The sequence below is a fragment of the Lagopus leucura genome, unplaced genomic scaffold (assembly GCF_019238085.1).
Source record: "Lagopus leucura isolate 7727_CA_CO unplaced genomic scaffold, USGS_WTPT01 Super-Scaffold_100001, whole genome shotgun sequence".
In the NCBI taxonomy this organism is placed as follows: Eukaryota; Metazoa; Chordata; class Aves; order Galliformes; family Phasianidae; genus Lagopus; species Lagopus leucura.
This window is the reverse complement of record NW_024962262.1, coordinates 101,442,561-101,459,779: the sequence shown is the minus strand read 5'-3', so window position 1 is coordinate 101,459,779 and position 17,219 is coordinate 101,442,561. Positions and strand designations below refer to the sequence as shown.

The 17,219-nt window shown below is 53.3% G+C and overlaps 1 protein-coding gene across 3 annotated transcripts; it reads right to left on the bottom strand.

The window, feature by feature from the left end:
• Nucleotides 1-962: 962 nt before the first annotated feature.
• On the bottom strand, nucleotides 963-17,122 carry LOC122178153 (PILR alpha associated neural protein). Of its 3 annotated transcripts, none has more exons than XM_042868139.1 (7): nucleotides 16,805-17,122; nucleotides 13,444-13,985; nucleotides 5,345-5,414; nucleotides 4,674-5,239; nucleotides 4,197-4,278; nucleotides 3,837-4,064; nucleotides 963-3,657 (listed from the first exon to the last, which is right to left on the bottom strand). In XM_042868139.1, exons 3-7 carry the CDS (start codon nucleotides 5,359-5,361, stop codon nucleotides 3,636-3,638), a joined length of 915 nt encoding a protein of 304 aa, XP_042724073.1. In that variant the 5' UTR covers nucleotides 5,362-5,414; nucleotides 13,444-13,985; nucleotides 16,805-17,122; the 3' UTR covers nucleotides 963-3,635. The 3 variants fall into 3 exon arrangements, with proteins under 3 accessions (XP_042724073.1, XP_042724075.1, XP_042724074.1); XM_042868141.1 differs by lacking the exons at nucleotides 13,444-13,985; nucleotides 16,805-17,122 and adding exons at nucleotides 5,951-6,319; nucleotides 6,416-7,767; XM_042868140.1 differs by lacking the exons at nucleotides 13,444-13,985; nucleotides 16,805-17,122 and adding an exon at nucleotides 11,531-11,572.
• Between the last annotated feature and the right edge of the window lie 97 nt (nucleotides 17,123-17,219).

The following is a 17,219-nucleotide window of genomic DNA, read 5'->3' as shown; positions in this document are numbered from 1 at the left end:
TTGTCTTGCCAAGGTAGGGCTAGAATATAGTGAGACATAGCCGGGGTATGGTTGGTTAGCTGGAGTTTGGCTCAGGGCTTTTGTATTGCAGAACTTGACTATAATGCTGTGCCATAGGCGTGGTTTTTCAGAGCGAAAAGCCAAAACCACAGTTTTACTCAGACCGATCTGAAGATGATGGTGTTTTCATGTGAGAATGTGTGGGAGGTGAGCAAACAGCTCCTTTCCAAGCAATTTTCCTTAGCAGGAAAGGGTGTGAAGGGCCAGATTTACAAGGGCACTTCGGTGCCACAGAGGAAGAGGTAGATAGCCCTCTCTGAAGCTGTGGGACGCCGGGCTGGCTGTGTCGCTGTAAGTCACACTGGAGGAGAGCTGTGGAAGCACATGGCTGAGCTCTGTTCCCTTGTCAACCAGTCCTCACCAACCAGATGGGAAAGCTCAGGCAGGATTTGGCCTAGTGGTCACCTCACTCTGTTGGGTGAAGAGAGTCGGGGTCTTGCTCCAACACAACACAGGGCAGGGGGGAAGGATTGTGCCCTGAGCCTTTCTTCCTTACCCCAGAAGGAAGACAAGGCCTCTCGTTTGCAAGAGCAAGTCCCTTGAGGAGTTCCACAGGGATGCGGCTGCCCAGCCCACCCAGACATTTCCATCTAATGGACCAGAAATATCAGACAGGCTCAGCCCAACTCAACAAATTTTTTCAGTAGTTTTCCCCACACACATTTCTCTCTGTGAAATTTCCACTGGACAAAATTCAACTCAGATCTTTTTCCTCCGGTCACCCAGAAGACAGGGAAACCTGTCAGATTGTGACTGAAAGGGTGCTGGCCTCTGCTTGGTGGTGTCAACTGGTCCATGTGTGTGCGCATCTCACAGAATATTACCTGGACCAAGTGAGGTGGCAGGCTCCATTCTGCACAGGGGAAGGTGGTTTGTAAGGCTCCAGCCATGGGGAAAACAGATGCAGTGAGATTATTTATTGACTGGAAGAAACTTGTGTCCGAACACATTTTGAATGTTTTGAATGTTGGAAGGACAGTGAAGGTTTTTCCCATATTTAACCTGTTTCACGTGAGTGAATGACCATGATAAAAACATGTTTGGCTAGAATAGTTGGTGTTGGAAAAGATGTTCAGCGTTTCCAAGCTTCTGTTATTTTAAGAGCTTTCTTCACAGCATTTCCCTGCTTCCATCTTACCACAATGTCCATGAAAGGTTTCATTCCTTGGAGATACTTTAAAAAGGAACAAAGACACATTAAAGGAAAACAAAACAAAACACTGAAATCTGATGTGTTTGCAGAGTTTACAAAGCATGTCCAGCAGAGCACAGGGCTTTCCTGCAGCAAGTGTTGGAAAAGGTTTTCACTACCCCTTCTGCAGTGCCCTGCCACTTTCTCACAGGGCTTCTCTCGAACACAGCATGTGGAAAGTCCAAGGACAGCCCTTGAAGTGGTAGAGTCTAAACTCTGGCCTTGTTTCAATGAGCGCTATTGATCAAAGAGCAATCTAATTAGCCCGGTCTGGAGGATTACTTAAACGAGTTGAAGGCATTATATTGTAAACTGCCAGGAATAACTGATGCAGCCCTTTGCAGGCTGCGTGCAGACGTCCCTCTCCAGCTCTGTTCATGCCAGTGCGAGGGGGAACAGCCCTGACCTGCACTCAGGGGTGGTGGGAGCAGGGCAGCAGGCAGGAAGAGTCAGGGGCTCCCTTGTTTGTCTGTCCGCAACTTGAAATGTCCACTAAAGCCTCGAGAGGGGCCTCAGTGAAGAAAAAGCTCAGTAATAGATTGGTTTACAGTGAAGCAATAATATCCACTGCTGAGAGTGGAGACTCAGCCTGTGCTTAGATTAGAGACCTCCAGAGTCCTTTTCCACCTACATCTTTCATCCATTCTGTGCTTCTAATAAGCCGATAATTTTATTTGACCTGTCATTTTCTCCAAATCTCTACTGTTTTCCATGAAGCTTATTGTAAGTTACCCTCTCATTTAAATGTCCTTCACAGTGAGCCAGGTGGGACCTGAGATCACTAGTCGTTCAGCTGGGTAAATGGGCAGAACCAGACCCTGTAGGAAACTCCCTGTGCTTTGTCCTGTCAAGAATATGCTTTTACTACAGAGATAAAGGGGGAAAGGCCATTTCCTATTATTGGAGATAAAAGATAATTTTTTGTCAGAGACCTTGTGCCATACACTACAGCCTTAAAATGGTGGCCGAGTTCCTGTCTCTGGACCCATCAGTCCATTAGGTCTTGGGGCAACCTTACCTAAATTTGTATCATTCTGCAGTTCAGTGGCTGCTATGTTAGTCTGCGAATTTATTTGAAGGTATCCACAAAAGCCAAGGGGGGGAAACAACTGTTGCTAACAATGTGTGGTCAGGGAAGTTGGCACCCCCGTGTCTGGCGGCACATAAGTACCCCTCTCTCATGCCCTTGGTGAGCATTGCCTCAGGGCTCTCCCATCACAAGGCATTCCAAAAGAGACCTCCCAATAGCGCATGTCAGCCCCCAAAGCTCTCTAAATCGCTCTTTTCCATCCCAAGCAAATAGAGTCATCTCTGCTGCTCATTGCCTGCAGCACAAGTGTCAAAAAGCAATTCCCTACCACAGCCCAGCAAAGCTCACACTCCTCGTACGCAGCTGTATCTGCTTGCTGCATTTTCGCTGCTTCAGCAGGATCTCAATGGACAGGACTCTTGCTAAATGCCCAGAAGGCTTCAACTCTGATTTTCTGATGAACATCACCACAGAGTAGAGATAAAACCTTGATGAAGGAGACTGAGGGGGCAGAACGGAGCACCAAGGAGACTTCCAAGGGATCTAAACATTTGGAAAACTAAAGGAACTTTTTCCAACCTTAACTGGCAAGAGAAAAGGGGAGGAGGAACTGAGAGAAAAAAATAGAAACGCTGGGAACTAAGATGAAGAAAGATACAAGCTGAAGACAGAAAACAGAGGAGTGCTAGGCAGAAAGAAAATGGGAAGATGTGAATATCAAAGGTGGGGTAATGCTTCCTTCAAGGAAATGGATAGCTGAGAGGGACAGGTGCTATGTGAGCCTCTTCTTCCCAAGATTCGCCTTCGGGCCCTCAGGAAAGCCAAGGCCTTGGGAACAGGAGAGTCTGACACTACCTGATCCCAAGCCCAGAGGTGAAGCTGCAGCCACTGAACTCCAGACATTCACATCAAAGCACACGACACAGGAAGGGACACACAGAGGGGTCATGGGGACAGGGGGACAAGGGGACGCCTTTCCACCTCACCTACCCCTTTGTCAGGCATGCACTGGTGGCAGAGTCGCAGAGGTCGGAGAGCGTGTGTGTGTGTGTGCGAGGAGAAAGGCAGGGCAGGCTATGACTTCACAAAACCAACAGCTGCCTCCCCTCCCACGTCCTGCTCGCTCCGCATGCCGTCCTGCAAGGTGGCCTCCAACCTTCCCCCTCAGGATGCTAGCAAGACCCAGCTCGTCCATTTGCCCAGGCACATCCTGGTGGAGTTAGTTAACGACTGTGGCAGCGGGCCGTGGCACAAGGAGATTGTTTTTTTCCTGGGGTAGCAGAGGTGGCAGAAGCGTGGGCTCCCCGCTGTGGCAGGAGGGTCGGGGAGCCAGCTCTGCTTCTCCCATCTGCATCACAGGTTCACCAGTGGAATTCTGGGGGGAAAAGGGAATTGGAAAAGAATTAAAGGTGGGTGCTTGAGCTGCCCTGGAGCCCCCCTAACCAGTCAGTGCTCTTTTCTCCCAAAGGCCCTCCTCGAAGGGTTGAACTGCCCCGCTCATCCTCAACCTTATGCTCTCTGTGCCTGCCACCCACTGCTCCCTGCTGGACTCACCGGTTGAGCTGGAAGGCGGTGCTTTTCCCATGGCCCCCCAGTTTCTCTACACCCTCCTGCCCCTGCCTGGGTTCCTCCGCTTCAGGGGTGGGTGCTAGGGAGTCACTGTAGGGCCCCAGGATGCTGATGGCAGTGGGGGACAGGTCTGTGAGGGGCTGCTGGCTGTCCTGCTGCCTCCCACCGCTCTGCTGCCCAGAATGGCGCCGGCGCTTCTGATTACGGTCCCAGCTTGGGAGAGAAGAGCAGCAAGATGATAAGTGCCCCTTGCATCCAGGGGTTCAGCACATTCTTCAGCACCCAAGTACATAGTCCCAGAGCACCATCATGAAACAACATCCATGAATTCCAAGCACCACTTACCAGAACTTGAATATGATCCCAGTGGCAACCAGGACAATGATGATAGAGATGGTGATCGTGACGTACAGTTGGGGATCCACTCCTGCAAGACAAAGGGGACAAGGACAGTGTGGCAGCCACCCTATCAGCCCCCACAAAGCAGCAGTTTATTCAGGCTTCATGCTGGGGCACTGATGGGTTTTGCAGAAAGACCTAAGGGAATAACACAGAGTTGCATCAGGGTAGGTCAGACTGGGCATTAGGAAAAGGTTCTTCACCACAGAGTGATCAGGCACTGGAACAGGCTCCTCAAGGAAAAGGGAACAGCCCCAGGCTGCTGGAGGACAACACTTTCAAAGAGTTTGAATTTTGGGATGGTCCTGCATGGGGCCAGGAGTGGGACTTGGTAACATCTGTGGGTCCCTTCCAACTTGGGATACACCGTGATTCTACAGTTGTAGGCAAGAACGAGGCTGGGAGAAGCAACAGGCAGCCTACCTTCACCCCGGGGCCCGAACAGGAAGGGCCGCAGGGTGGCTGGGGTCTCACGCAGATTGAGCCCCGCATTGTGCAGCAGCGAGTGGGAGTTGGGCTGCGCCGTCGCCATCCCACGTGGTGAGACAAAGGTGTAACCCAGTGGTGGGAAGCCGGGGTTGGCCGAGTTGGCATCCCCTCCATCCTCATCTGACACTGTGGGGCCCCACACTATGGCCCAGGGGTACTGGGAGGAGGGCATGCCATCCTCAAAGCCAGAGGGGGTGGCAGGCCTGACTCCTGCTGCTTGGCGTCTCAGCCGCACGGTATGGCGCTGGTCCCCTCCTCGGGGGATCAGGACCCGCTGGCGTGGCGTGGCAAGGCGTGAATCCCACTCCGGCAGTGAGGTCCTTTCCCAGATGCATATGGGCCGGAGGGCCGAGGGGCTGCGACGGGCACAGAGAGGCCGGGCAGCCATGGGACCACGAGGGCGGAGAGACCAGACGGCGGGTGGAGGAATGGCTGAAACCAGGAGGAGGAAGTGCCATAGCTGCAGGGAGTGGATGGAGGAGACCAGGAAAGGCATCCTGCTGCGGGAGGAGGAAGAACACGTTATCCAGTTGTCTCTCATGCTAGGAAGGCCCGCTGCACATGCACCTGTCTCCTTCCCGCATCCACAGGGGCTGTGAACCTACCAGGCACCGGGGTCCATCGCAGATGCAGCAACACCTCGTCACACGGCGAGGTCCTGCCTCATGCTGCTCACTGGAAGGCAAGAGAGAGAGGTTAAGTTGCGCCCTCACCTTGTGGCCGTCGCTCTCTGCTCGGCACTGGTGCAAACCCCCAGCCCTGATGGGCAGAGCATGGCACAACATGGCAGTGCATACAGGTGTTTCCATCGCAGCGCTGCTCCCCAGCCCACAGAAACACACACGGGGAGCATGAGCTGCTTCCTGAGCACACGTGTAGAGACACGTGCGCAGCCTCCTGGGAGACACTCCTGTCTGAGGGCCAAGGGGGGGCTCCGGCGCTTTTGTTTGCTTATCGCCAGAACAAGTTGGAATCTTAATTCCCGTGTTTATTTATAGAGTGGAGCATGTAATCCATTTATTAAAAAGGAGCCTCTTCATTGTGTGCCGGGGTGAGGGAGCGAGAGGGGAAGCGCACAAGTGATAAACCAGGAAGACTGGGAAAGAGAGAGTGAATCAGCGAGAAAAGTCCAGCATTAGTGAAGAACTTAAGAGCGAAATATGCCTATCAAATATTTAGTATTTACTTTCCTCTTAGCTAAACGGAATTACCTTTCTACACTCCTTGTCCAAGCGTCCTCCGCACCGCACCGCACCACCCCTCCCTTCCTCCGCCAGCTCTCCTATTGCCAGTCACCCATCCGCTGGGGGCAGCGCAGGGCAGGATGCAGCACCTGGATGGGTTTCGGCACCAGTCCGGCAGCTGCGCGGCCACCTGCCCTTCATGCCGCTTGCCTCTTCCCTTCAGCGACTGGCGCAGCGCCGGCCTTTCCCCAGTGAGCTGTTATGTACCTGACCCGGGATTCACTCCGCAGCACAGACTTCATGCAGGAAAAATCATTCACGACATTCAGCTTGTCCCTTCACCGTGAAGGGGGAAGCTCGAGCACTGACAACCCCCATTTGTGCCCTCCTGCGGTTCTGGGATGGAGAAAAGAGAGCGCTTGGCCATGGGAACTCAGGAGGGAGTCATCGTGGAGGCTGAGCATCTCCAGTCCTGCGCCCGCCGCACTGCACCTTGCAGCTCCCAGGGAGCCGCGGCCGTCTCCCTTCTTGGTCCTTGGCAGCCCTGCACCGCAGCCCCTCCCGAGCTGGAAGCCTTTCTCCTGCAGCCTTCCTCGCTGGGCTGGGGGCCCTCGCCCCACCGTGTGCGCCTGAAAAGAGGGGCTGGGAGGAAGAACACCTAAGAAGAGAGCAGCTGTCTGGTTCCTACTGCATTAACCCGGGATATTTTTAGTTTTCTTCTGTTAAATATTTAAACAAAGTTCACAGGAAAAAAGGAATTGTCGGCTAATGTGCCCTGCCCTTCCCTCCAGGGCAAGATCTGTCTCTGGAGAGATCCACAGATGAAGATGAGGACAAAAGAGCAGCTATTCTCAGCGTTTCTTTGTACTTTGCTCCTGAACCTCTAAGCCTTAGAAGGGGCTCGTTAAAATGCAGCTCTGTGGAGAAGCAGCAGAATGGAGCAAGTTTCTTCCAAAGCTAGAGACTCCCTCATGCTAGCAAGATCTTGGCCATCTGGATGGTGATCATGATGCTGTGGAGGATCGTGTCTGGCAAGGAAATCTGAGACAGAATTTCCTTTGGACTTGGGAAAGGGAGGGAATTCCAAATGTCAGGAATCTCTCTGTGTGAGTCTGTCAGGAGAGGGTGCATGCAAACCACTCGGCTGCCTTCAGGATGCCACAGCTGGGACTAGACAGCTGTTCCCTCTGGGTGAAAAGACACATTCTGCATGGAATTACCAGTCACAGCACTGGCATCAGGCCGAAGATGTGAATATGGGTAGTGCCACTGCAGAAGTGGAAATTCTCTCCATCTGGAGGTGAACAGCCATGCTAGTCCCACAGGGCAGAGGGGGACACAACTAATAGTGCCAGCGTTCCTCCTTGGAGAGCTATGGCACGATATGGGGCACAGCGCCGGCCTGCATTCCCCCCCACTCACCATGCTCTGTTTGCTCAATGGCACGAGTCACCCAGCTCCAGTCTAGCAGTAGAGACTTCCCTGCACTGCCTGCCTCAGTGAACTCCAGCAAAAGCACCGAGCATTCCCAGGATCTAAAGCCTGAAAACAGGGATCCCTATTGTACCCTACAGACCCAAACTGTTCTTGCTTTTGCACCTGGAAACCTAAATTTCAGCCCTAGGAAGCAGGTTGTGGCTGTAACCAGACCTGAGGGCAGGCAGGGAGTGAGACCCGCACATCTGCTGTGATGGTGACAGCTGGAAATCAGGTGCAAGGCTCAGACCAAAGGCACTTTCGTAAACAGATCCTGCCACAGACAGTGAAAAGCAAGTGATTTCTTATGCCCTACCCTAAAGGCAGCTCCAGAGGAGTGCAAGACTGAGACAATGTCAGTTGCTGCCAGTCAGTTTTGTTCATGATATTGAGGCCAGAGACTCAAGTGTGTGTCCTGGCACGAGCAGAGCAGGCATGTTTGATGAAAGAGCACCAGCATTTCTCCCACACGAGAGCAAAGGGGAAGGAATTCGTGCTGAAATGCCAGCCAGCAAGGGCTGGACTCTCCTATGCACTCAGTGCTGGTGCTGAGAGCAGGGCATGGATCTCCCTGCAGTGTACCTGCACAGCAGCAGATAAAGCATGTCTGGGGCATTCTGCGTCGAGCTGCTAACAGGGGGAGTTGTGTCCTGAGGACAGACACTGCCATGCTTCAGGGCAAGCACAGCAAATGCCCTTGACTCAGTTTCTATCCTGCTGCTGAAAAGAATAGCAGATCTTTGGGGGGAAGGAGGAAGCTTGAATGCTCTTCCTGCCTGGAGATACAAATCCCAGTGTCTTTGCACCTTACACCATTCAGGTGGTTGTTGTTTGCCAGGGAGACTGGATTTCTGCATCAGCACCACCTGGCACAGTTCCTGCATTCAGCTGTCTCCCAGGCCTAATTGTGATAAAAATGGACAGGGCTGCTTCCAGGGTGAAGAGATGGACCTGTGTGCTTTCACTCTAGGTACGGGGCCTTCATCACCGCGTTCCAGCGTCCTGTTATGCACAGATGACAGAGTGTGAATGACAAAGCTATTTCCCCAGGGCACTTCACTGAGCTCAGTTTGTGAATCTCGGTGCTTGGAAGCGAGGAGTAAAGAATTACATTGCTCGTTGCTATTGCGTACAGGCCCCACTATGGGGTCAGACTGTAGATCTGGAGCCAATCCAGGAGTTGGAGATTAGGAGTTGCTCTGAGTGAATTTGCAGGATGGAAGCCCAAATCATGCTGCTGCTCCCCTAAGCCAGTGATACAGCCAAGCGTTCTCCCTCTGTAAATCTTCTGCAGCCCACAACCACTGCAGCTGGGATGTGAGAGCAGATCTCAGCAGCCCTGCCCCAAAGCACACGTGGCAGCTCACCAAGGGAGCTGGGAATGTGCACCCTAACTAGTGCCTGGGAGTGCAACCTGCTGCATGCCAGCTCTGAGCAGGGAGCACAGGTTGAACCGCAGATATGACTCCTGAGTTCTGGAGTCCAGACGCCACCGTGCTTGGAGGAAGCCCTGAGATTTGCTATGGGCAACTCCTCCATGTCCAGAACTCTGCAGTAGCCCCAAGGAGAAATCCTATTCCAATATAAAAGCTCTCACTGGAATAGAAGAGTGGAGGTGCCAGCCACGTGCAGCACTACCCGTGCTGTAGCTCGCTCACATCAAATGCAATCTGTAACCTTCTGTTATAAAATACTGAAGTTTGACAAATTCATATGGGGAACAATACTATTAATAAAGAGGGCCACATACTAGAACGGTTTGCCTGAGACTCGGTGAATTCCCTGCTGCCTGAAGCATTTACATGTATTTCTCAAAGAGATGCTCTAGTTCTACCCGAGGCTGTGGGCTTGACACAGGAAATGAAATGGGTGAAATTCTCTGGCCTGTGCAGCACTGTAGATCAGACTGGATGATCAAAATGGTCCCCTGGCCCTAAAATCTGAGAATCTCACAGCTCTCGGTGCTGAGAAGAGATCGACTCTGACCGGGGATGCTGGGTGAGGCTGAGCACACACAGGACACGCTGGTGACGAGCGGGCAGCCTCCTCCATCTGGGGATGGGAAGGGAGCTGCACCCACTCCTGCCTGGCTCGGCTGGCAGACGATGATCTATCTGTATTTTTGTAGCATCTCGGGCTCGACTGCTGTGCTACTGTGCCTCTAGGAATGGAGCTGTCTGCTCTCCAAGCGCTCCAGCTAGTTCCAAATGCAGCAGTCTGTTTGCTCAGCCACTCAATCTGTCGGGAATGCATCACCGTGCCTCTTCACACTCCACACCGCTCTCCTGCGAGAACCGGGTCTGGTTAAGGTCTCCAAGCCGGTATTCAAAGCCCAACATGGGATGGGGCCCTGCAACCTAAGCAATCAATCACCTCTACTTATGCAGCGGTGACCTCACATGACAGATATATTCCAGTGGAACAACAAAATTGCTGACCACTTTGGGGAGCAGGGGGAGGGATAGGAGAAGGGAAAAGATGCTTACGGCCCTGAGGAACAGAACAGCCACCAGAGGTGGCCAAGATTATGAAACTTGCTACCAGCTGAAACAGCACTCGCCATTAGCAACCCTGCAGCACCGAGAGCTTCATGCAAATCCTCTCTGTGCCTGGCTCCCCCACGGCAACGATCCCACTCGGAACGGTAATAAAAAATCAAAACAAACCTGAGGGGGACCCAGCCTTGCTCACGGAGGCAGAACGCTGGCTGGCATTTGTAACTCCCAGCCAGCACCCAGGACTATGGTGATAGCTACTGATAGGTAATGGCACTCTGGGACTGTGGAGCCCAGCAGCTTCCTCTGGGCATTGAGCGGAGAGAGAGTTGGGACACTTGGCAGTGAGATGCTGCAAAACCGCTTGTGCCCTGAGCATCCTGCATCTATGTTTTTCTTGGTGGCTGCGAGCATCCTGGAGCTTGTGGTCCAAGATGCAGAGCTGCAATCGTTTTGGTAGCAGCAACCATGAGTCTCAGTGCTGGTGAGAAGGGATTCTGCATCCTTCTGGGAGGGAACGGGGAAAGGAAAGGATTCCAGGTCAGTTGCCCTAAGGAAGCAATCGGTACACTTGAAGAAGCTCAGACCGCTGGAGGTGTGAGGCCAAGTACTGGTGCCCCAGTGCCATGGGAGAAGCTGAGCCCATTTGGGGAGGGATTTCCTGTGTGCTTGTGGGAATGATGGCTCACAGAGCAAGTTGACCTCGGGGCTGGCATTCTGAATGTCGTGGCTCATGTCAGGCTGCTCTGCCTGCTTCCCGACAGGAGATAGGCTGGTGGTAGTCCAGCCAGCCTCATGGAGGGGCCTGTGGGCTCACCCAGTGTCAGCGCAGGTCCTGCAGGGCTCAGTGCCAGCTGGCGGGCATACCACTGCTGGGTGCCAGGGCAAGCACCCGTGGGCTGGGCATGGAAATGCTGGGCTAGGGCACACTCCAGGGATGCAGTTGATGGTGCCCATGCATTTGGAAACCTCGGTATCTAGGGAACAGGTTTCACTACAGATATCCCTGACAAGCAGTCCTCTGAGCTCAAGTCTTCCTGCATTTGGGAACTGTGAGCATGGCCCCATTCCAGCCAGCACTCTAGGATACCGGTCCCCTGCCATCTAGTGCCTGCCTGCAATACATGTCATGAGTCTGCCAATCTCCTGCCTTCCAGCTTTCTACTGTTCTCGGGCATCTGAGTGCTCCAGGTGCCATCTCCCCATCCAAGTCGCTCTCTGTGACACGATGCACCCCTGGCCGTGCAGGAGGAGGGATTGACCTCTCCGTTTCTTCTCTCCAGCTGCGCCAATTAGGCTGAAGTCGTCTGGCTCAACGCAGGCTCCGGTGCTCCAGAACAACAGGTCTGTGATGGAGCCCGGGGCTGGAGGGCGAGAGGCAGCAACGCCGCGGCTGTGCCCGCTCCCTCCCGGTCTCTCGGTACCTCCAGCCCGGAGAGGATAAGGAGGAGCGGCGGGGAAAGAAGACGGCCGGCTGGGAGGGGACGGGTACCTCGATGGGGAGAGGGGAAAGAAGAAGGGAGAAAGGACACGGGGAAGGAGACGGGGAGAGAGGATTCGTGGACGGGGGCACACCGCCCGCCCCTCGCCCTGCGGCCCCGTCCCCACGCCTTGCCCGAGCCCGGAGCGAACTTACCTTGCGGGGAGCCGGGCGGGGCGCAGCCGGGGTGGTGGGGCCGGGGGCCGGAGGGGCACGGCCGCTGCCGCCGCTGCCGCTCATGGTCAGGACGAAAGAAGGAGAGCAGGAGAAGGAAGGTTCGGCGAGGCTGAGCCCTGGCTGAGGGAGAGGGAGCGAGAGATGCCTTGAAATAAACAGCTGCCGAGCGCTGGTCCAGCCCCTCTTTCTCTCTCTCCGTCTCCGTCTCTCTCGCTCGCTGCCTCCCGTTAACCCCATGGCTGCTGGCACGGCCGCGGGCCGGCACCGTCGCCCTCGAGCCTGCTGCAGTCCGAGGAGCGCCCTCCGGGGAGGCCCGCCGCCCGGAGCCCCGGTGCCGGGTTTGCAGGGGCACCGCCGGTCCCTCCCCGCCCTCCCCGGCCGCCCCGCCGGACCTGCTCGGTGCTGCTGTCTCTCCGCCGCCGCTGCCCGCTCCGCGCCGCTCCCGTCGTGTCGGTTATTTCGGGATCTTCCCAGGAAGCGATTGGGTTGCTATGGAGAGAGGTGTCTCCAAGGGACCCGCCGCTTCCCTCGGCAGAGCGAACGCCTCCGCCGGACGGCTCCGGCCTCGGGGACCCCTCGGGATCCCCCTCCCCGCCGTGCCCCCGCCGCCTTCGTTCCTCCTTCCCCCGCCCCGCGTCCCCGTCTCGCCGAGCTCCGGGCCCGGGGCCTTAGCCCCGGAGGCCGGCGTGGGACCGGGGGAGCCCCACGGGCAGAGCCGAGGCGCCCACGCGTGGGTCGAGTGGGACACCGGGTGCTGTGGGAGCAGAGCGGGGTCTGCTCCAGCCGCGGGATCGGCCCGCAGGTCCCCGAGCTGTCTCTGCTGGGGATCGATGGATGCGTCTGGAGATGGCAGGGATGTGGCGGTGAAAGGAGAGAAAAAAGATTGTGTGCCTTGGAGGGGCTGCGTGTTTTGCAGGGAGATTCGCCCTCCACCATCAGCACCATCAGCAGGCACAGGCCAAATCAGGAGGCGGCTGCCAAGCAGCCCTGGGTAGGAGATGAAAGTCGGAGGCATCAAGGCAGCTTCCACTCCAGGGTCTGAAATATGAGGGAGCCAGAAAGCAATTTCCTCAGATCCTCAGAAACAATCAAACTTTTCATCATGAAGTGATGAGGAAAGGCTGTCACTGACCCTGATAAAACAGGAAATAGTACAGATGGCGCTGCTCTATGAAGCAACCTGCCACAGTACCAGGAACAGACACAGGTGACCAAAGGGCACTCAGTACACAGCCCAAGTGCAGCGCTTTGCCTGGAACAGGCTGTGCCACTTTCCAACAGACCTTAGGGCTCTGGGGCTGCTGCCGTCCATCAGACCCTCCGTGAGTTCCCTCCCACATTTGTGAGCAGGACTGTGAAAACCTTTCACCCATCAGGGCTTTTGTAAGCCTTTGGAAGCGTCCATGGGATTTTCACATTTGGGACAGTGACTGTGCATGGCTGGATGTGCCTGCACGCCACCGCTCAGGGTGGCTAGAGGACAGGACAGGACAGGACAGGACAGCACTGACCGGAGACTTGTCGTGGTTGGGCTCCAAGGGGAGCCAAAGGCAGAAAGCTCTGGAAGGGGCTACCTCAGCCAGGCAGGCTCCTTCTGACCTTTTCAAATTATGATGAATGTGTTTAGAATAATTGGGAAGCACAAAACAGTTGAGAAAATTCAACCAGGGAAAGGTCAGTTAAAGGGCGAAAATCCAAATGACGTAAACACTAAAAATCCCCCTGAAGAGCAAAACTGCAGAAGGAAGCCAGAGGCAGGAAAGAGGAGGAGGAGGAGGAAGATGCTGTAGGGATCAAGGAAACCCTGGGAGGTGTGAGAGAAGTCAGGAAAGGAACTGGGGCAACGCAAACAGCAAGTGCAGGAGCTGATGTCATGCTTACATCACTCTCACCTGACATAAAGGGAAAGGAACGCTTCTCTGGGAGCATGGGTCTGGAAAAGCAGAGTGGCAAAAGGAGGCACTTGGGATGGGCTGAAAGAAACAACAGGGACATTTGAGTGAAGAGCTGCATCGGGTGGGCTGCTGGAGCTGCAGGTGGATGGCTGTGGAAAAGAGAAGATGAGAGATATATTAAGAAGGAAGTGTTATTCTGAGGGTGTTCGAGTGAAGGTGATGTGAAGACAAAATGAAGATGGAAATGTGAAAACTCCCTCTGCTGTGTATTTGGCCAAGATTTGGACCAGGATCGATAGTGTACCTTCTGCACCATCGCACCTAGAAAGATGGAAGGCTGTTATTTCAGCCTGGCACGCTCATCACGTAGAGGTTATTTACACCAGTCCTGAGGCCAAGTGGACCTCTGCTGCTCTGATTTAGCTTTGTGTCCTGAGGGCAGTGAGGCTCCTGCAGTTGCTCTGCTGTCCATCAGTCCATCAGCTCATCTTCAGTTGCCATGGGCCGCATTCAGCTGGGCTTGACAAATGAAGCAGAGTCTGAAAGGTAAATAAGCTCCAATAAGTTGTATGAGAGAGAGCCAGCAGTCAGACAAAGATGCTGCTGGTGACTGTGCTGGAGGAGACCCCATGGCCATGCTGCTGGGCAAAACCCTGCTGGGCAGAGCAGTCTGGCCAGCAAGCTGAAATAAATTGAGCAGAAAATACTGAGGAAGCTGTGTATGCTACAGAGTGGTGAAGGAGGAGCCCAAGGCATTGGCTACAGGCAAGGGGAAAGGACTTGCAGCTGTGGCACATTGCAGAAAGGCTGTCATCAAGGTACCTCGGCTGATGGCATGGCAAGTATAAAATACAGGCAACAGATCCTTAGAGAAGCCAGGTTCCTCAGTCCTATTGCTCAAAAAACAACTTGTTAATAAGTTCTGGAATTTCAGAGATGTCCCAGAAGACTGGAGAAGAGCGGTGCTGTGCTGGTATTTGTAAAGAGCAAACAGAAGACCTGAAAATTTCTAGGCAAAGCAAGAGAAGAGCTGATATGAGATTCTTCAGCTAATGCCAGTCAGCCTGATTTGAAGGAGACTGATCTTGCTGCATAAACTTGTTTTGTTCTTGTCAGTCTTTGATGTGACTTCAGGTTTATTTGGAATAGGTGATGGCTTAGATCTATTTAGGCTTCTGGAAGCATTAATATCCCAAAACAATCTGGTGAGAAAAAAACAGCCTTACACAACATTAAGAGAGCAGGAGATTAAGTGGACCAGTTAACTGTGTTGAACCAAATGCAAAGGGCCCACGTCTGGAAGCCCCTCACTGAGTGACAGTTTCTGATGTGGATGCCCAAGTATGAGTCCTTGGTCCGGTGTAAGTCACTATTCAATTCAGTGCTTGGTGAGCAGATATGTTTTATTCTGACAGTTTGCTGAAGACACGAATACTGTTAGTATTAAAAATAACGACGGTAGGGCCAGTGCAGAATGACCTGTTGCATTGGTAAGGTGGTCACTCTCCTAAAACTTCTTGTAAGACAGATGAGAGCAAATTGTACAGCTGTGAAAAGGAAAAGATGTCCACGAAGTAGATAAGACTGTGTCTACAGTGAGCAACTTTCAGTACTGAAAAAAAGGTATCTTAAAAGGAATCAGACAGAAAACAAACAAACAAAAACCAACACCAGCACAGTCTCTGTGGACAATACTGCAGAAGTGCCTGGCTGTGCAAAGACAAGAGTGAGAAGAAGAAGGGAGATGATCAGGCCTCTCTGTGCTGAAGTCCATGCTTTAAAAATAACTCTGAATCAAAGACGATCTGAAGGCTAGAGATCTCAGTAATTTAAAGAGGTCAACCTGTTTAACTTATCAAAAAGCAGAAGGAGACATGACCTGACTACAGCATGACTTCCTTCCTGGGGAAAAGCATACCAGGTATTCTGGCAGAGAATGAACGAGAGCCAGTCACTGGGCAATGCCTAATCACAGACACAGGCCACCATGTGAGCTGAAAGTTCCTCTCTCTTCTGGAGAATCATGATTGGAGGCTGTCTGAAAAAAAGAGTTCCTGATCTGCAAATTCCCAAGGGCAGTGAGAGTGCATGGGAATAAGAATTACTGTGCAGCCACCCTCCTCTTAAACTCCTTTATAAGAAATAGATGTTAGGCTGCCCTAGATGTAATTAGGCACAGGTCTTACCACCCTGTGTGTTAACCTAGTACAAGTTATAGGGTTAAAAATCTTCCTGATCATGTTACATACCAAAGAGACTTGCCCCATCCTTACAAGCTTTTTGCCTAAGAGTCTGTGGCACTTGCACAGAGTTGTGAAAAATCATCTCAGAAGATGTGACCATGTTTGGAGAAGGGCTAGAGAACAAATTTGGTCAGCATATTGACAAGTCATTTTGATTTTGCAGTGGCAAAGAGAGAAGCCACCTAGAACAATACAGTATGACTCTGCAGACCCTGCAGGCTCTAAAGTGGGGCAGTGGGTACATGGGAAAGAAGGTGGATCTACAGCAGGAAAAGAATGGTACTTTCATTCTGGGAAGAGGGGGGTAAAGTGACAGGTAGCTGCAGAGAGGACTACAAATCCCCAACACTCAGAAATAATAACCCACAACCTCCCAGTATTATGAGATTCATCTTAAAATTTGGAAACGCTGTAAAGGCTTGTGTTCATCTGCACTCCTACTTTTGATCCCTAACGTTTGACTCAAGTTACACAGACATCTCATTTCACAGTTAGCCTGTAATGTTAAGATAGGCATTCAAGAATTTGTAACAGAATGAAATCATGGGACTTAGAGACTCCAAAAATCCGAAATTTAATCTCAACATCTGTTGTTCTGATCTAGGGATGAGGCAAAGACTTTGCTAAGTTACGGGTAAGATACCGTGCGCTCACATCGCCCACAAGACGATGGCCTTCTCATTTAGAGAGCTCAGGGTGTGATTCATTCCTTGCCCTTGTTTTAGCTCCATGCAGGACAAAGGAGAAGAAAAATTGTGGTGACCCAGCAAAGAGCACACAGGACCTGGGGTCAGCGCGGAGGAGGAGAACGGAGGGAGGCTGGTGCAGCTGGGATGCTCAGGCTGCCTTGCTTTATCGGACTAATAATGAAAGGCAGCAAGCGTGTCAGAGAGTGTGAGAGAAACAGATCGATAGGAAGATAAAACTGAGATGGAAGGAGCCAACGAGGGGGCGGGGGAGAGAGCAATAAATGCTACAGAGCAGCAGGGCTATGCTTTAACCTGATCAGAATGCACCCTGCGCTGGTGTCGGTGGATGCACCAGGTGTCAGGGTGTGGTGAAGTAGACCTAAGCACAGGAATGGAGAGGTGAACGCAGGAAGGCGATAGTTATACCTCGTGTTGTAGTTCACCTGCACGGCCCCTGCTCAACCTTGTCAGCCCTTCTCCTCCCTCGATCCCTCCGTAAGGAGAACCGCAGGCCTCGCTATCTCTGAGAGTAATCACGGCCATTCCCCACATCCCTGGCCACAGCGCTTGCGGCGATGCCACTTCCACGGCATCCGAGTGGCGGGGCCGCCACCATTATAACTCAGACTTCCACCTCGGCCTTCCAGCACTGGGCCCCCTTCCTGCCGGCAGCCTCAGCGTGGAGACCAAGCTCTGGCCTGGCCCCGAGCTCCGAGGAGCCCAACGGCGCCAAGCGGACGGCAATCCCGGTCAGCACCGGGAGCCGCGCGCGGGACCGTCCGGCCCGCCCCGCCCCGCCCGAGCAGTCCTCCGCCGCCGGGGGGCGCCCCGCCGCTCTGCC